The 20,105-nt window shown below is 42.6% G+C and overlaps 2 protein-coding genes across 12 annotated transcripts in view; one reads left to right on the top strand and one right to left on the bottom strand.

Moving 5' to 3' along the window:
* samd11 (sterile alpha motif domain containing 11) overlaps positions 1-2,880 on the top strand; it is an 86,077-nt gene extending 83,197 nt beyond the window's left edge. For 9 of the 11 annotated variants that reach the window (XM_069525988.1, XM_069525985.1, XM_069525980.1 and 6 more), the window contains 2 exons: positions 808-918; positions 1,183-2,880. In XM_069525988.1, the coding sequence (XP_069382089.1) occupies positions 808-918; positions 1,183-1,446 (375 nt within the window). In that variant the 3' untranslated portion in view covers positions 1,447-2,880. The remainder of the gene's footprint in view (positions 1-807; positions 919-1,182) is intronic. The other 2 variants (XM_069525981.1, XM_069525982.1) reach the window with 1 other exon arrangement.
* A 952-nt stretch (positions 2,881-3,832) lies between these two features.
* On the bottom strand, positions 3,833-19,954 carry noc2l (NOC2-like nucleolar associated transcriptional repressor). The gene is made up of 18 exons (XM_069525991.1): positions 19,815-19,954; positions 19,277-19,414; positions 18,997-19,180; positions 18,004-18,247; positions 16,956-17,046; positions 16,777-16,855; positions 16,553-16,663; positions 16,330-16,443; positions 15,213-15,401; positions 14,579-14,718; positions 14,289-14,400; positions 12,036-12,149; positions 10,215-10,316; positions 9,742-9,885; positions 7,256-7,369; positions 6,992-7,124; positions 4,771-4,872; positions 3,833-4,157 (listed from the first exon to the last, which is right to left on the bottom strand). The coding sequence occupies exons 1-18, from the start codon at positions 19,832-19,834 to the stop codon at positions 4,018-4,020; spliced, it is 2,271 nt and encodes a 756-aa protein (XP_069382092.1). The 5' UTR covers positions 19,835-19,954; the 3' UTR covers positions 3,833-4,017.
* Positions 19,955-20,105: the final 151 nt, after the last annotated feature.

The raw sequence follows: 20,105 nt of genomic DNA, 5'->3' as shown, positions 1-20,105 counted from the left end.
TGTGTTCAGTCATTAAGTCATTTAAAATCGTTGTAGTCATTCGAAAGTAAAATTGACTCTAATTCTAAACAATTCATCTCAGTAGAAAATAGCTTTATCTTCAGAAATATATATTTCATGGACAAATACAGTGGAAATGGTCCCTTTCATCTCTAACACTAGTGCAGCCCATTCTAAACCTGCCTGTTTAGAATGGGCTGTTTACTCAGTCTGTGGTGAAACTGAAACCTTTAAAGTGACTGAGCCGCAGCAAGTTACCTGTTTATTCAAAGTTTAGTGAAACTTGACTCAGTAGTATGGAGAACCAGTTGTCGTGAACACACTGTTGTCGTGGTCAACAACGTCACTTGCGTTGATGAGTCCCAGCCTGCAGAGGGCTGTTTGATAAACGTTTATTATTATTAAACGGATCATGTGTCTTAATCGCACCAAATTCAACACTGCAATTCCTTGTTTCCCTGAATAATACAAATGCCAAGTCTGAGGCCATTAAGATGAACGGTTCTCGAGATATACAAGCCACATACAGACAGACAGAGATTTCTGGATTTATTAAATAGATTAAGACTCAGGCCAGGAACAGATTTCTTCGGCCACTGAGATGATTCGTTTATCAACATTTTCTCCACAAGTGGATTCTCTATAGTAAAATGTTTTTTTCTTCTTCTCAAAATTGGAATGTAACATTTTGGAATGGAGTCACTGTTTTGTCGGTTGTGTGAATGAACGTACAGGTTTGTGTTTCGAGTGTGTTTCTGTGTGTGTGTGTGTTGGGTCCTGTGGCTGAAGCGGCTGTGTCTTCGCCAGGTGTTTCGGGAGCAGGCCATTGATGGAGAGACATTACCGCTGCTCACTGAGGAGCACCTGCTCAGCACCATGGGACTAAAGCTGGGGCCTGCGCTCAAGATCCGCTCACAGGTACACACACCACAGACCAGCGTGTGTGTTTGATCAAGTGGACTTGGGAGTAAAACTGTGTCTGAGTGTGTGTTTCTGTCCGTAGGCCCACAACAAACTGCTAGTGTAGCATAGCTTATTATCCCTTAAACTAGCCTGCTCAGCAGACTGCAGCCTCTGTGTCTGCTCTCTCTCTCTCTCTCTTTACCATAAAGTTTATAACATAAGTCTATTACCTGATACTCGACAGAATGTACTGACAGTCTTACGGTCTCGTCTCCCCAGGTGGCGCGTCGTGTCGGCAGGCTTTTCTACATGACTGGATTCCCCCTGGCGTTCCCTTTTCCGCCTTCTGCCGCTCTGCGCCCCACAGACCGGGATCGGGACACTCCCCTGCCCCTCCCTCTGTCCCTACCCCACAGACCCACCTCCACCAGCAGCAGCTCCTCTCCTTACAGTGGTCCCATTCCAGCGTGCTCCTCCCCCAAGCAGGAAAACGGTAACAGCTCCACGGTGGCGGGAAGGTACGAGGCCAAAACACCTTCGTAGGTGCTAAGAGGCAGGGGTGAGGAGGGTGAACTCAACCAGATAGACTCCTAGATTCTCTTTACTAGACTCCCCCCACCTTGGGAGCTTAATGCTGAATTTTATGGGAAAACATTGGACTGGAATAAAAGGACAACTGGACAATATGAACCACAGCCGGCGAACCAATCAGTCTGAGTCTGTCTGCAGCGGCTGTAGTCGAGCAGAATCCAAAGAAACTGGGTTGGATGGGGGACACGTGAGGCAACAGAGGAACAGAGGAAGAGAAAAAGGAGGAAAAGTCGACAGCTGGTCACAGACAGCCTGCCAAAAAAAGGAGCGAAGCCCTGCCACAAATGCGACATTCTTGCAAGTCAGACAGTCAGACGCTAGCGGAAACTCTTCCTTCCTTCCTGGGCTGGAGGAAGCTCTGCTAACTCACTTTCTTTCTCTGGTCTGTATCTCTGCTCTCACCACAAGCCCTGCAGAACCCAGGAATTAAAAGGAGACGCCTCTCTTCTTTTCTCTCCCTCGCTTCCCTCCGCTCCCTCGTTTCCGGAAGCCAAACAGCAGCGTGGAGCTGTCTTTTTAGAGGCTGGAGCTCGAAGCATATATGCTGAGCAGCCACAGATCTGACCAGCTCCCTCTTTATCACTGCAACTATGCATTCCACTGTCCCAATACCAAAGATGAGCGGATGTGTGGAATTGGAACCATGTTTCACAGTGTGTCTGCTTCTTGTTTTTTGCATTAATAGTCTCAGAGAAAAGACTGGTCCAACAGGGGAATGCTAGGCTTGTGCCTCACATGATGGGGTCTAGGTGGAGCTGTCATTTCCTGACATACAAAGACTTCAAATACTGTATGTCGGAGAAATGGAAAAGGTGTGTACGGCTTATGTCATTGTACGCTTGTGTTGACTACTGTGGGAGGTAGGAAAAACATGCAAAATTGTACAGAATCATGCTTAAGATGAAAATATCCTGAAGGTTACATACGTGGTACTTTTACTTTTTGTTAAATGTAGTTGCACGAATAAGGTTTTCTTTACTGAAAAATGTGACTTGCTGAACTTTGGTGGTACTTATGTTCATACTTTTGTTCTGCCATTTTTTTAAGTGTAATATTAAGACGCTCCAATCTTGAATGCTACTCCAGCATATAAATGAGGAAAAAATATTTATAGGACTTTTGATGTAGTAGATAAAGCAGATTATGATATGTATTATAATTAGCCCTTCAGATGGATTCCAAAGATACTTCTACTTGGTTCTCTCTTGGTTGCAGGGAAAAGAATGGCACAAAGCTCTTAATGCAAATGTTTTGATTTTGTTATGGATTTTTTTTAAACCAACAAGCAATGAATTAAAAAATGGTCTCTAGATTTCCCTTCAAATGTTTTGTCTTCATCCTATTTTTCTATTCACCACACGGGTGAAATAAATCCGAAAGAAATTCCTCTGTTTTTTCTCTTTTCTGTCATATTTGTGTGCATGTGTCAGAACAGCGTCTACGTGCCCTTTCCTCCTCAGGTGTTTTGTGGTTCTTCTGTAAAAAAAAATGTGCAGGAGGGATTATATGTGGTCTTTTGAAGGGGAGGTGAACCACGGGGGGCGCAGTTCAGGTCAACACCAGCCGTCAGAGTGTGAGGTTCAGCTACAGGCCAAGGCCTCCCTGCCTGCGGGGATAAACCCGACCCTCCTAATACACCCACACGCAGGACCAGAACCAGGAATAGCCCCCGATCAAACTCACTCTTCTCCCCCAAGAACTTACACTGAGGCAGCACGGTCTGCTTCTACAGCTCTGCCCCTTGCTTTAAGCTGGGCGTCTGAAAACGGCTACAGAGGAAATGTAGCAAAACTAATTAAAACTTAAATCACTATTAGTGGAGTTTAAGTCCAACTTCTCTGTCCTGTGTTGTACACTGGTGAACAGGATCACCTTAGTTTGGTGGTGAAAGCTGCAGTAAAGCTGAGAATAGGGATAAGTTAGAGAAGGAAAGCCGTGTCTGAGCATGTGAATACACAGACAGAAAAGACAGTGGTCGGGAGAGATGGGCGGGGGTTGGAGGAGCTGGCACAGAAACAGACCAGCCTGTGTTGCTGCTCTACCACCTGGGCAGAGAATCTTGGCACCGCATCAGACACCACCCTGCCAGCCTGGCACAGCACTGCTGCCTCGGGGCTCAACACCCGTCTCTCTGTACCCCTCCTCTTGGCCAAACCAGCCTGGCTCAGCCCAGCTCGGCGAGGCTCGTAGCTCTCTCCAAATAGACTGTCCTCACAAAGCCTGAGGGTTCCTACAGGTGTGCACATGTACGCAGGACACAAATGACTTATTTCAGGTGCACTTGTGCATCAACATGCACATACACGCTTCAATTAGTTAGAAACTTAAGGGAAAAAAATCAAGGAAGGAATTGTTTTTTTTTTAATAGAATTTCAATGCTTAATAAAATTATATCGCAAACACATTTGCACTGTACAAGTGATAAAAAGCAAAGAAAATATCAAAAGTTCAGAAATACTGTGAGAATAGATGGCTGGTAAAGTGGAAGAAGTAGAAAGTCTCTCATGTGAGCAGCAATGAACCTCAGTCTTCATCAGACAGCTCCAGGTCCTCCACCACATCCTCGTCTCCCTCTGCCAGCTTTATCAGAGCGGAGGAGGACAGTGGCTGAGGAGCCTTGGATGCATTTTCATCTCCTTCATCATCATCCCCCTCGTCATCATCTGGAATACAGAAAGGAAACACTTATTCCGCTGCTAGAACATGTATGAAGCCCAGCAGCTACCAGAGGTTACATTTTGATAACTCCTATGTCTGAACGTTTAACAGTGTCGTTGTAGCAGCATGGAGCGTACACACGTGTCTGACGGTAGGCAGCAGATAAGAAGCTGGTTTATTATTCATTTGTTTGCAGTTTTAAGTTTAGGACAATTCTATTAATGTTAAAACAAACATATCTGCAAACATATTTGGGGAACCTGAATTAATCTGTACTTAGTGGCCTCTCTCCCTCAGCAGTTATTTCACTTCACTGACAAATATTAAAAAGAAGAGTATAAGACTCTCTAAACTGAGTAAATACAGAATATTTTTCATATTTGCTAAATATTATAAATTATTTATTGATCAACTCAACATTTTAGCTCTTGTTTATTCCATTTCACTTTGATTCCTCAATATTAACAAGGATACTACTTATCTGGGATTATAGTGTCATCTAAGTGAATAAATACACACCAAATGAATAAACACAAAGCAAAGGTTAAAGATGAAAATGCATAATCTGTTAGTGCTACCTGTATTCTTGCATTTTGGACAGTGATGTCTGACACTTACCTGAGTCTCCTCTATCCATTCCTTCATCGCTCATGTCAGACAAGCCTTCAAGATCATCATCATCCTCATCATCGTCGTCTGACCCACGTCTGCCTTTTTTACCTGAGGAGAGAGAGTGAAAATCATTACAATGCATTGAATTGAGTCTAGTGTTACTTTGTTCAGACATTTCGAAGTTTGCGTGGGTGTGTCGCTGATACGTGAGGACTTTGGAGACACCTATATGTGGGCCAGGTATCAGAGGCAGCTGGAAGTGTCTATTTCCTCCTGAGATGGAACTGAGAGACGATTACAGACGCTGTGACTGCTGCTGCACAAACACCCATGACAGTTTACTACTGGCAATTTCAGACATCTTATGCTCATGGCCTAAATATAGCAAATTGAGATAACAGGCAGGTTCCACAGCTACGATGATGATGGGAGTCTGTGTGTGTGTGTGTGTGTGTGTTGGAGAGAAGTAGGGAATTTGTCTGAAATTGTGTGTGTGTGTGTTGTCTAGCCAAAGGGATAACTGGGGTCCATGAGCTTTGAAGTTGAGGTATGATGAGAGGCTGAGGGCATGGAGGAGAGAGAAGCAAACCAGAGCTGCTTCCACTGTCTGTTATACTGAGAGGAAACACACACATACACACTCACAATTTCAGAAAAATTCCCCAACCCTATCTGAATAAACTGATGACAAACGTGCTCTCGTTCTCTTCCACCCTTTGTTGCTCACAAGGTGTAAAGCAGACGTCAGTAGTACCTCAGAAGTTGCCCCCAAATGACCTGGAAGACATTTTACTTCCACACACTGACACCGCCACCACAGAAAACAGACGCACACATCAATTTAAATCACCAGCCCCCTACTCTCGAACTCCCCCTCTTTCTGAGTGTGCGAGACCACAAAGAGCTTTGGTGAGCTGCCCAAAAGCTTTTGGCTCTTCAAGACTGGACGACAAGGTGGTGGGTGTGCCTTTGTGCGCTATCATTGAGATGTGCTTGTGCTTGTGTGTGCTTGTGCTTGTGTGTGTGTGTGTGTGTGCGCACTTGCTGCGAGGACATGTGGGGGCAGCTGGTTGAGGCCCACAGGGCCAGAGAGAGAGCGAGAGAAGTACAATGAACGTGGTTGAAGGGGAGAGAAGAGTGGGAGCGTCAACTCTGGCTGTTCCACTGGGCTGGTTTGAATTAGGAACCCCACCGGGAACCAAGCTTGTACTTCCGGTCGGGGGGGTTCCAGTTCATGTATGTGCACAAGGGGTGGGAGGGTTGATGAACAAGAGGCGTGTGTGTGTGTGTGTGTGTGTGTGTGTGTGTGTGTGTGAGAGAGTGTTTTGGGGTGGGGGAAAGAGAAGCCCGCCTGCCGCTTGCCAGCAGCTGCCCATCCGTTTGTGGGGACTCTCCCTACAATGAAGTCCAGATGCATCTAAAACAAAAAAACCCTGCCGCCTACTCCTTTCCTCTGTGACCTTGGGAAGGCTTTTTCAGCTTGGAGCGTGTCCGAGTGTAAAGGCGAGGTTACAGCTGCCTGTGACCTACGAGGGACCCCGAGCGGACAAGACACCGAGCTGAAAGGATAAACAAGCCGACGGCTCCTCTTAGCTGAGAAAGAACTCAACTATCAGCTTAGTTAGATTTGGAATTTAAGTTTCAATTGTCATCATTGCTAAGTTTCATCTTTATCAGACAGTTTCTTATGTTTAAATACTTTAAACATTGACACACCTTTTCATTGTGCTAAAAACTGTTTCTTCTAATCAATGTTGTAACTCTTGTTATTTTGTGCTCAGCTACACTCTGCATTTATTGCACTTCTGGCCGAGGGATCCTTCACATGTGGCTCTCTGAGGTTTCTACGTTTTTTCCCTCCGTTAACAAGGTTTGTTTTGGTAGTTTTTCCTCACTCTTGTTGAGGGTGAAGGACCGAGGATGTTGCACCTTGTTAACCCAAACTGTGATTTGTGAATGTGAGCTATACAAATAAAATTTGATTGATTGATTGAGGTCATCTGTTTCTTGAAGCCAAAACTTTTGTCTCTGTTTCTGGGACAGAAACGGACAAAAATCAGACTCAACTGTCATCACCTCTTAACTTTGCTTTTAGTGAAAAACCAGGCTGTAACAAAACACAGCCCCCTGGAGGCCAAGATGGGATGTGCATCATAAAATAATGGAAAAGAAGTAACACAAAAACTTTGCACAACTGTATCATGAGTGAGAAAGAAGTGCAGCTTACCTTTAAATTTTAACCCTCCTTCGTCATCTGATTCGCTGTCAGACTGAAACAGATCCTTGAACTCTTTCTTGTCCTCCACTTTTTTGTCTGCAATCTTCTTACGTTTGATCTCAGGGAGGTCCAGATCCTCCATCTTTAATACAACACAAAGACAGCCAGATTTAAACACGAGCCTGTCCATGCTGATGATCATCAAATAATTTCTCTGCTCCACTATACAACGGTTCCATCATTATTATTTATTTTAATTGGTTGGATAGTTACCCTTTCTTTGCCAGAGATTTCTAGCTGGATCTCCTTCTCCCTCAGCTTCTTCCACTGGCTGTAGTACTTGCTGAGAGGAGTCCCCTCCTCCTGGACCTGCTTCTCCCAGGCCACCTGAAAGAGAAAATGGTGATTCAAATCTTTGAAGAATGTATATACAAAGGTGTGAGTAGGATCTGTATATTGTGTTAAATAAGAAGCAGAGGAGTGCCTGATAAAGATCGAGGATGGTAGAATATCTGTTGATGGAGGCCTTTTCACAGGTTGATCGGGCTCTGAACTGATCTTACTACAAGGGATTTTGCACAGCAACCGCACAACAATTGACCAGGAGAAAGAGATGGACAGACAAGACAGAGTGAGAGTGAGATGTGAGATGTGAAAAACAGACAGATTGAAGATGCCTGAAAGGGGGAGAGCAGCACATCTTTTCCAGCCTCCCCCTAAAGGTATTTGTGAATGATATTGATTAGGCCCAATCATATTATCTAACCAACAAATCCAATAGAGTGAACAGACCTTGGTCTCCTGCGCCTCCTGTTATCTTAACACATTTACCAGTTGGCTATTAAGTTGGCTGACATGTGTGCTCGATAAAAAAAAAAAGAAAATGAAAAAGCTCATTCTGAATTCAGCCTACACTCACAAAAAAGCAAAACAATAAAAAATTCCACTGGAGAGACACCAACAACAGGCACCAGTGTGACCTGGATTAATTAGGCTAGCTCTCAGTTTGGGTGACATGTCAGTGGGGGGGTCGGTGGCCAGAGGGGGGCCGTGGCCTTTTACACAGCAGCAGCAGGGCTGTCCCCTCTTTCGCCTGCGGTGACACCTCCACCACGATGCCAGGGAGTGGATGCCATGGCGACAGCCTCCGCTGAGCAGAGACAGGGGCTGGCGCTGCAGCAGTGCCGTGCTGTCTGTCTGTTGTACTTTGTTAACACACACACACGCACGCACACACACACGCACGCACGCACACACACGCAAACACACACGTCTACTCATTAAGGCACAGGCGCCTCTGGTTGAAAAGCCCATAAGAGCGTCCAATAATCACAGGGTTGTTCTAAACCTGGCTTTGAGTTTACACAGGGAGGGGTTATCACTCGCTGTTTGTGGGGTCAGCGGTCAAGACATTCTGCAGCCTCAAACTCCAACAAAAAAACATTCTAATCTTACTGTTCGAGTAAAGTGTCTTTACATTGAAACTGGACCACTCTGCTCCTTTGATGTGTCTTGAGATCATTCAGGTAAGGCAGCATTGTGAAGCATTGATAATCTAAATTCTTTTTATCATGCTGCTGTTGTGGAAATAACTTATATTTACCAGAAAATATCACTTTCAATTTCTGCCAACATAACTGATTTCCAAGGAAAGTGGATGAAGCTGACTGATTGTTGAACATTTTTGTGAACACCCAACAAACCCACCACAGCAGCTGGCATCATCTTGTCTACAGTTGGCAAACTGACAACCCACCACCCATTAGATCTGATTTATAGGAGGGATTAATGGACAGACTTCTCAGATTAATGAATTTCAAATTTCAGTAATGTTGATTGTCTCACGCTTCTATTAGTGCTGAATAAAGCTATGTTTGGTTATCTATTAGATTTGAGGTCTCGTCAGGGCATGAAATGAGTGAATCAATATTTTAGAATATTTGATTGCAAAACTAAATGGTTCAAACCCGGGATTTGTTGTACATCAGTAAAAACGTTGTTGAACTGTTGACCTAAACACAAGTTGAACAAGAAAACATTCTTGAAGTGAACAAATGAAATGATGGTAACCAGCAGAAGCGGTCATCAAACGGTTTGCTCTGGATTTCTGTTTGATGATATCTGGTTTCCATCTGAACCCTCCTCATCTGCTTTTAGATATGTTGTGCATTTTTACCAGGTGTTTCCTTTGGTTAGACATGCTGCCCTGGTTAGCTTTGCATTTCACTTAACAGATATATTGCAATGAGCGACTATCTAGGCTGAATCTCACAAGAGTAACCACAATTGCGACAGGTTTCGACTGCAGTGACTTGATCAAGCTGCAGGGGAGACGACATGGCAACGTTAATCTTGCTCTCTTTCTTTCTTTTTATTCTCGGCTCCTCTCTCACCCAGATGTGCTCGCAGGTACTAAGTTTTTGGCATAATTTGATTGATCAGATTAAATCTGATACTTGGTAGTACAAACTAAATTTGATCTGCAAGCTTAAACTTATAAACTTGTGTGCCCAAAACCATTTATAACACCAACATTTAACTAATATTAAAGGGCATAGGGTGTCATTTTATTACATTTTGACATTTTAAATCATGTTATTACCTCTACAATTTTTCAAAAGCTAAAATAAATTTCAGGAAACAGAAGAGACACACAGAAGAAAAACAAATGGAAAAAAACTCTGAGAGGCAATGCGTACTTTTAGAACAAGACATACATCCCCTCCCTCTCCCTCTCTCTCTCTCCCTCACACACTCACCACAGCAGTAGCATCGGCCACTCCGAAGGCGGTCTTCTGTCTCCGTCCTGTGATGTGGCTGCTGTTCTCCTGTACCTTCTCCAGTAGCTGGCGCACCGGCTTGCAGTAATTGGCCACTTTGCATTCCTTCAGGAACGCTTTCAGCTGCAGGGACATGGGGGGTGAGAAGGAACCAGTGTAAAGAACCATACAGTCCACCCATACTGTGTATTCAGGCACAGCAGGAGGTCTTGTGGTTGTGTCCCCAAAGGGGAACAGATTCAACCTTGCGAGACATGTACCAGAACCTGAGTCATCCATTCAGAGAAGGATTAAGCTCAGTGTGATGTTTGGTGTCACCATTTCCTGCTTACACAGAGGTGCAATTCTTTTTAACGCCAGAATGTATCATGTAAAACTATGTGGATATGAGGAAATAAAGTCAATTCACCAAACCTATTTCATATGTACACATTCACACAAGTGTGTGTTACCTGAATAATGGTGGGGAGAGCAAGTTCTGGGAAGCCAATGGTGTTGGCTTGAGTGTGGAAATATTCCAGTATCAGGTCATACAGCTGGTCAATCAGTCCGTCCTAAAGATTAAAAACAATACTCAGGTCAAAAACGGATGTGTACAATTTCAATCCATCATTGTCGTATTGCTGTGCGACTTCATTTAGAGGAAAATGGCTTGTTAAAATGAACAGTGGAGGTAGCTTAGCAGAGTCTGTTCAAGAACCCGCCCACATTTATGAATTATTAGGCAATGCTAATAAATCTGTGGGGGCGAGTTCACTTATGGCTGTTTTCACCAGCAAGAGTAAAAGATTACAAAAGGCAAGATTAATAAGGGGAGGACATCTTCCTACTTACATGCAGATACCTAGCTACATTCACAAAAATACAGAAAACTGGTGACCAGTGTGGATGAGACATGGTTGTACAAGTCAATCTAAGTTCTTGTGCAGAAATAAGATAATTCTCCCTCCAAAACAGAAATCAACCAATAGGGTGTCAGACTAAATGAAGAGAGACAAATAGGTAAATCAGATTTTGAGGCAAAGCATTGTCTCGCTGTTTGTTATTTGAATTCTGTCACCACTGGCTTACAAACTGAGAGAATTCACAGATTACTTAGCTCTCATGCCAAGTCAACATGCTGAACAAATAAAACACAGATCAAAATATTCAAGCCATCCTGTAAAACTGCGCATGCTGCAGATAAAACATGGATTTTTGTTTGGATAGAGATTGTGTGAGGACATTTAAACAATTCTTCTTAGTAGTAATACAATGACATTGACATAACTAATAACATTGAACTCAAGAAGAGGCAGGACACAGAGGCTTGGCAGAGGTGAAAATAGTTTCCATCAAAAGGACATTTTTGGGAGACAGATGTGAAGGCCAAGAAAAAGCTTCTTGATTTTTATAGCAGTTGGCGCATCACTGCCATCAATTGGAATGGAGTATGGGCCAGTATCAGTGCATCAGTGGAACGCCACACTGATATGGACCCTCAACAATACTCTAAATGAAAGTGCATGTGTCCACGCAACCAGAGACACGTCTGCAGCTGTCTGAGGATGTGGAGAGGACGTCCCAACCTTTAGCTTTTCTTCAGCCTTTTTGTTGTTGTAACAATTAGCAAACTCTAGATAAAAAACTAAACAAATCAAAGCAACCTAAATGGACCAATGACAGCTTTGCCATCTCCACGTGGCTGCGACAGGAAGTTAATTAGGAAGAGGACCTATATGCATTATTTGCTAATTTGTTATATATGTATAATTCAACTTTTAATAAAGATAATATACACAGTACAGATAATGGATATGGAGGTGAGACTAAAGAAAGGCTTAGTTGCCTCTTAGTGAAAACTTTTTTAAAATGTGTGTCATATCAATGTGTGTTTTGTAATGTCGTGTGTCTGCGAGGCAGGGGTTCGTGGCAGCTGCCCAGGTGACTGGAGTGAAAACAGCCCTAGCAGGCGGAGTGCAGAGGATTATCCCAGAAGGCCGTGCTGCAATCCTCTTGGCTGCAACACTGAGCGTGGTGACTCCGGGCCAGTTTTAGAGCCCTGACAAGGGGCTTTCAATGCTGCCCTCAATCCCCTCCTGTACACACGCAGACTAACACACAGTGCCAGGGAGTAACATGAAAGTAACATTAACCAAGACCTGAAGCACTCATCTGATCAGCTGCTCCTCCTTCTCAGCACAACAAAGACACAGAGGACAATACAAGCAGCATATCGCTAGATAATCTATCACTATAAAATGAATCTCACTAGTGGTGGATCAAAGACTTACCTTGTAGGCTTTCTCCATCAGGTTGACTTTGTTCAGCTTCAGGATGACTGCAAAGTTGATGGGTTTTTTGCTCATTCGTCCAGGCTTCTTGTTAAAATCGACTTGTTGGAAGATCTATAAAGCAAAAGCATAAACCAGCAGCACTGAATTTGGATCCAACGACTAAGAAGTGATGAGCTTTGTTCGTACAATAGAGCAAAGAACCTCATTTTCAGAGAACAAAACAGTGAGTGGTACCAGAACACAAAGCAAATACAAATACGTTGGCAACATGTGACAGAAAAACCTTAATATACTTTTTTGTTAATTCTTGTCCATTATTAATGCTGCTGAATTATCCTTTTGTTGTGTGTTTAAATGGAATTCCTTTCACATTATTCTTTTCTCAGTTATTGTGAAATCAAAGTGATACTCATACTGAAAAAATGTATTGAAAAGGTCAAGATGACGGCCTACAAAGGTCAAAACTGGTTGGTAGCTAACAAGCAATGTAATTAATAATGAAATAAGTATTGACACTTGTTTCTAATATTAGTCCTTTAAAGCCTCTGCAACAACTCGTGAAAGATCTGATTTGGTGACCATAACTCAAGATTTCAACAAAAAGATCTCAAGTGGATAAAATTATGATGTGATGAGATGTTATATCCAAACGTCAAAGTTCAACTGCACTGTGACATCATAATGGTCTGAAAAACATATGACCATATTTCCTACAATAAAAATGTAATAATACATTCAAGAAACAACAGAACACAACCACAGCTCCAGCACACATGCAATCAGCAAGATATTGGTATTAGTCCTTTCGCTTCATTTGGCATTATAGCAGTGTTAGAGAGATGACACATCTCTATCTTAGCATGGACGTACATTCAAGCCAACGTGTGGGATTTTCGTCTATAGGCTTTAGCTTTCACATCTGCCCACAGCACACAAGTGAATTTCTGCATTGTATTTGTATATAAAGCTATTTCTGACACCCTGTATCTCTGTGTATTTGAGTGTGCGCGTGCATATGTATGTGTGTGTGTGTGTGTGTGTGTGGTCGTTAATGTGCCTAGTGTGTGAAGCAGAGCAACGCTCCTGGTCGGTGCTGTCTGTACAAACATAGGATGTGGTGGCGGTCTGCGGGGGAGCCGGGGGGGAAGTGGGAAGGCAGGGGCCAACCCTGATGCATTCACATGCAGACGCACATGCACGCACGCACGCACACACATAGCTACTGAAGCAGGAAGCTCCAAATCATACACCCCCCTCGGAGATGCGAGAACACACACAGGCACAGACACAGGAGGAAGGGGCTGCTTCTGCTGCTCTAATTAAAACAGTAGCAGCATACCTCCGCCTGCCTTTAACAAGGGGAACAGTAAAGGAGAAAAAAACACAGGAAATATAATGCGTCACAAATAAACCCAGCTTGCTGTTGGGGATGGGGGGGGGGGGGTGGTCTGGGTGTATGTGGGCCATAGGCAGAGAGGATGTGGTCTACACAACATGTTAGGACCAGAGTGTAAACCACAACCGTGCCTTTATCGGGTCAGTCAAACTGCTGCAAACACACACACACACACACACACACACACACACACACACACACACACACACACACACACACACACACACACACACACACACACACACACACACACACACACACACACACACACACACACACACACACACATCACTCCCGGCGGGCCGAGCTAGTTGCTGTCGCTAGCACACTTTTTCCACCCCCGGCACGCCACTACACTGCCCCACACCACACATAAACACTCACATACATTTGCACACAAAAAACAGAGAGCACACAGTCACATGTTTAACACCTGACCCAGAGAAATGTTGTCAGTTGGTGACTTGCGATTGGTTTGATAAGAAAGGTTTCTCTCTCTCTCTCTCTCTCTCTCTCACACTCACACACATTGATGTGTTTCCTCCTGAGCACCTTCAGTTGTGGCTGTTGTGACCAAAATGCATTTCATACACCACTGATGTTTTTCCACAGCAAATGGAACATTTCATCACCTCCACCTTTTCATTGTTTCCACTTGTGACAGAAAACAAACTGACTTCTGTTTATTCTGCATCATTCAAAGCTGTGTGAGGTCATCAGGTGTATATGGTGAACTGGTACACGAAGGACTTCAGATTAGACTCCTGGAAACTTTGACCTTCTACAAAACTTTTTACAAGCTGCCCTGATCCTGTAAGACCCTTGTGGTGGTTACTGCAGATGACATGTCTTACCTCCAGGAGGAAAGGCAGCACAGGTACAAATGTGTTGGTGCTGCTTGACAGCAGCGTGAGGGCTCTGCAACAGTGCATCCTCAGAGGGTAATACTTTGATGTGGGCACCAATCTGTTCAGGACGAGAATACAGTGGTCAGTGTCTCCACCTGCTGTTCGGAAAATGTATAGAACATAGTAGGTTCAAAAGATACTACTTACTAGCATTGAAAACTTTTGGCATCATGGGTTATTGTCTAACATGTACACGCAAGTTAAAAAACACACTAAATTATAATAAATTTACTCACTTGATGGTTCCAATTATGACCTGGCAGAGTGGATAGATGAGAGGCTGGAGGACATCACTGGGGTGCAGTGTGCTGAGGACACGACACCAGAGGTACAGACAGTGGATAAACTGCCAGTTATACACCGACTGGTATGTTTCCTACAGAACACACACACACACGCTTTAATTACAGATGTTAAAAATTAGCACATGCTCATGTTTGCATTGTGCTATATGTATGAGTAAAACAATACAGGCTGGTGTGAACAGACTAGAAAGAAGCTTTGACCTCTTTTGAACTGAAGGGACTATGTCAATACACTTTTCTCAAAGACGAAATAATCTTACAATATATAAAGGAATCTCAGTCCGACTTTTTTCTCAACAACCACTCGTCCAATTGATTTCAGACTTGGTGGATGTGTTGCTGAGGACATGAGGAAGTGTTATGTTTTCAGGATGAGCGGTCGGTGATAAAAATCAATAGATATTGCTCGATTTAAACTGTAAACTGCAGCACAATGAGATAAATCTTAAAATCATCTTTATCATAAAGTAGCAATGCACTCTTCCCACATCTGTAAATAAGAGTATTCATCAAAGCTTTAAAAGAACAAAGGCTGATCTCCTCAATCGCACATTCAAGAACCAACCTTTTTCTTCATGGTCATGGCATTTCTGAGGTGGATGGCCAGCTGTCGAATGTAAATAAAGGCGTGCTGGTAGGTAGCCTGTGTGTCCAGGGAGTACATCTCTGACAGAGTGCGTTGCATGAAGTTGATCATGGGCAGCGCATTGGGAGATGTGAACTTGCAGTTTTGTACGTATGAAATGTACATTTGCTGCAAACAGAGAAAAAACCACCATAGTCAGAAGAGATCAAAATATGCAACACCAAAACCAAGTACTGGTTCGACAGTGACAAGAAAACGTTTGTGAAGCCGATGGAATGACCTAGTTTTATGTATTAATTCAATACATAAATACATGAGGAGGCCATTCATATTAAAACTAAACACCTTTTGGGTTTTTATGACAACTGAAGGCTACCACAGGTTCTCTGTCATGTTTGGAAGGAGGGGGTGAAGTGAGGGGTATTCAGCTGCAACATACAATTTCACCACTAGATGTCACTAAATTCTACACACTGTACCTTAAAGCAAACAACACAAAATGTTATAATATTATATGTATTTATTCACCATGCTGTGCTGGTAGGAAAAGCTAGTGAGCTCTTGATTTTAATAACTGATCTTCTGAGATATCTTTCATGTGAGGCATGGTTAATATCACCTAGCACATGCTTCTGGTGAATAGTAAACACAAAATGTCTTTTATAACTTTAAGTAATCTTATTACACTGACTGGATTCCAATTAGCCATTGTTCGTGTCATTAAATAGGGATTCCAATACCATTTCAAACTTTTACACAGCATTTAAACGATGTCTTCAATATGGACAAGAACAGTACAACGGTCAAGTTATTGCTTAAAATAGCTCGTTTTTGTTTGTTATTGTAACTTAGAAGAAGATCTGACATTTTAAAAAACATTCAAACATAATGATTATTCCAAAAGGGGTCATTTGGTTTTTCTTGCCACAATACAGGCTTGATGTGTCTTAAGTGTTTGTAATGACTGAAAAAAAGTTGTAATTGTAACATGGTCTATTTAAGGCAGATACAACACCAAATACCTTGTTCTAGTGCATTTAACATCTAGGTTCCCTGTGAACTCCTGAATTCCAGCATTACTCTGCATTTCGCTCACCTTGAGAATAGGGTTAAGATACATCTCCTGCTTGTGTCTGCAGATTTTGTTGAGGGCCAGGAAAGCGAGAACTCGGTTTGTTTCCTCCCCTGTGCTCCACTGCTTCAGCAGTTGCTAGATACAAAAACAGTAAAGAAATTTAAGGAAAAATACAATAAAACATGAGGAGAATAAATCCCATTGAGCCTTATTCCATGCCTTCCTATGGTGACTTTTTTCCTACCTTAACCAGATGGCGACACTGTTTGGGTAGGCAAAGGTAATAAGGCACGAGCTGGTTGGCGTGACGCAGGACAGCGCTGATGACTGTGGACTCTGTTAGACAGGATAACAGCTACAGGTGCAAAGGGACACAGCAGAGGTGTCAGAGGAAACATGAAAATAACAATGGGGAGTTTTCAGGATGTAATGGAAGATGAAAAGTCTGAAGGTAACAGCAAAACAAACCTGAACTACTCCACTGACGTACATCTTGATGTCAATCTGATTCTTCTGCCACTTAGGACTAGACGATGGAAGTACTAACCTGACAACAAAACAGAGGAAAACCAAAACGTGAGCAACCTTTCTACCTCTACATTAACTGTCAACATGAGAGATCAGCAGGTGAAACATCCACTTCATACTTCTTCTGGTCTTTATTTGGCTTCAGGTTGAGCATCCTCTGCATGGCCCCATAAATGTCTCTGATACAGAACAGGACCAGTGTGTTGAACACTGTAGACCAGACAGAGAAGGGATTATTCATGTGATTATTTAAGTCCAACATGTTGTGTTCTATCAAGCAAAATGTATTATTCACATAATAAATTACAAGGGTTTTAATTTAATAATGTGCGATATTAACTAATCCATGATGTGTCATACTCAAAATATGTTATCAAAACATTGTCAGGCACTTTTCTTTTTATATTTCTGTATTAAAAATGTTTCTAACTGTATGCAACAATAGAATGTTCATACTGGACTCAAACACAAATAACATTTACTGCAAAGGTTTCAGGTTTTCTAGATTATAATCTAGTACATCTATACAGCTTTTGACAAGTCTCTGTTCACACATATATCTTTTCCAATGCAGATTTTACAAAACAGTATTTTAAGTGTTGACAGGTAGACAGAATAAAAAGAGTTTGTTATGTCATTGTTGTTAGCCGGCCGAAAAAGCTTATACCTATGACTGTAGATTGGTCACAATGGCTTAATGGATAGGGTCATATCGCAGCCTGTTGCTTTGGCATGCTCTTGACAGCGTATAACAGATTTTGTTTCTAATATTATAGAAGGAAACTCCTTGTTCAAATTTACATGTGGGCACAGCTGTGAAAAAACTACAACTAGTGAACATTGAAACTTGAAATTATTCAATATGCCCTAAAATGGCTTCGGCAATACATCTAACTAGAATACTGTTGGTGTAATATCAGTTATGCTGGTTGATGTCAATATAAATGTTGCTCTGTGCCATATGGCTGACTTTTTACAGTGACTATGTCCACTTGTTGTTTTGTTAAACAGTAATGCAGGAAAACTCTGTTACGCAGTGACGAGTTGTGTTCAAATACAATTGCATTAGAATTGTGACAGTAATACGCAACAATAATAATGTCAATATCAACATGCTGTAGCTTGTACACACATATCAGCACTTGAAGCTGAAATGAGCAGTCTTACCTGAACTGTCTGCAACTTTGTATCGACACTGACCCCCTCCTTCACCCTTTGTAGTAGCTACAGCGGCCTTAAAGGCCTGAGTGACCTCTCTGAAGAGACGAGCCGAGGGCTCCTTCTTCATGGCAGCCTTCCAGTCTTCAATCATTTTCTCTGTGACTTTGGTGGCCTCCTCCGACTTCTTGGATTTCTTCGAACCTTTCTGACCCTCCTCGACATCTTCATCGTCCTCATCAGAGTTGACCTCCTACATGCAAAACATGCCAGTATGAACATCTTTGGCCCTATTCAGACCTGGTTTTAACATCAGTCCTGAGAGATCCAATCACAAGTGGACAGCCCTCTGTTCACATCTGACATTAAGATGTGTCCTGAATGTGTCTCCTGTGACCTCTTGTGATCAAATCACACTTAGCCACACTATGTGCAAATAAACACGTTTCCGTTCCACAGGAACAAATTATGTTGTTTTACCCAGTTTCAGTTTACAAATGAGTCTGATGACAATACATGTTTGTCTGTATCAGCAACTGTGCTAGAGAGCGACAGCGAGGTAGCAGAGGCAAGATGGGCTGATACAGTATAATCAATGCTCAGCTCTGCTATTAGGAAAGATCCTACCCATTAAAAAAATAGAAAAAAGAAATTGTAATTTGGTGATCAATGTTGATATTTTGGCCATAAACAAATTAATAATGTAAGCACTGAGAAAAACTCAAAAATACCTAAGATTCAAAGTGAAACTGTAGTGGGTCAGACGATATCAGATGAATAGATGGGCTTCATATTTGGCCCAGGACTCATTTGTTTTCACACAGCACAAAGAATGTTGCTACATGCGTCCCACACTACCTCAGTATGAGATCTGAGTGATTCGATCTCAGGACACATTTGGGTGCGTCCACTTCTGAACTTAATGTTGACCACTTGTGATTGGATCACTCAGGACTAATATTAATACCCGGTCTGACCGAGGTGAACACACACCTGACCTACCTTCAGTGAAGATGGCAATCTATGGTACTTTTTCTCATCCTCATCGTCAGAACTGTCCGTGTCATCAAAGTTGAGAAGCGTGTTGTCGTTCTCTTGCAGGAACTTGTAGAACTCTGGATCTTTGTTCTTTAACCTGGACAGCTGCTCCTTGTGCTCAGAGGCCTTACCTTTCTTCTTGTCATCACTGTGGAGAAAATAACCCAAGAGATTCGCTTGTCAGTCCCTGGAGGCTATGGTGTTAGTAAGATCATAACAGTGACACAGTGTGAGTCTGACTTACTTCTCTGAAGCTGCAGAGCTCAGACCTTTCTTGTTGTTGAGTCCATTCTGTTTAGGAGTCTCTTCTTCACCTTCATCTTCATCTGCAGAGTCAAAGGCTGACAGTAGGAACTCGTCCACACTGAGGTCTTCTAGTTTTCTACAAGAAAGACAATATTAAAAAACGTTAGCCCACATGTGGGAGGAACTATGCGAGATACATGCTGTCCAGTTTCCAATTCAAACGTTTTCAAGTTGAATCCCTAACTAGCCACATATTCCCTGCTTAAACACATATTATTAACGTTTTCTACAGAGAGTGAACAGACTGGCCCATTGCTTAAAGCCAACTACTTCTAAAAGCCCACAACACTACGTTAGCTTAAACAGCATGGGTGGCTAAGACACGGTCGTTCACGATGTTAGCTGAGCTAACAGGAGCCTATCAAACACCAGAAATCCACCAACTGGACTGAAAACTGTTCCACACGTAAAGAAAACACAACCGGCCGTTAAAACGAGCCCTCAACGTGATATAGTAAAGAAACTGTAGCGCACACCTTTTCTGTTTCCCTGCCATGCTGGATTCCAAACGTGACGCCGCGAGACTTCAATACCCACAATGCCTCAGTGTAGAACGTAGGAATTGGTTTTATGGTTCATGGGCAGTTAGCGCAGTAAAGCGTCTAAAAACGTAACAATTACTTTGGTCCATTACAACCAGTTTATTTTGGTTTCAGGTGATGAATGAAAGCGTTTCATTTATCCCGTTAGAAATAATAAGGACCAGCGCGATAAAAGAAACGTCGGCGAGCACAGCAACCTCGAAATTTCACTGTCAAAGATGTGCG

The sequence above is a fragment of the Paralichthys olivaceus genome, chromosome 6 (assembly GCF_024713975.1).
Source record: "Paralichthys olivaceus isolate ysfri-2021 chromosome 6, ASM2471397v2, whole genome shotgun sequence".
NCBI classification, from domain to species: Eukaryota; Metazoa; Chordata; class Actinopteri; order Pleuronectiformes; family Paralichthyidae; genus Paralichthys; species Paralichthys olivaceus.
This window is presented reverse-complemented; position numbering and strand designations above follow the sequence as displayed.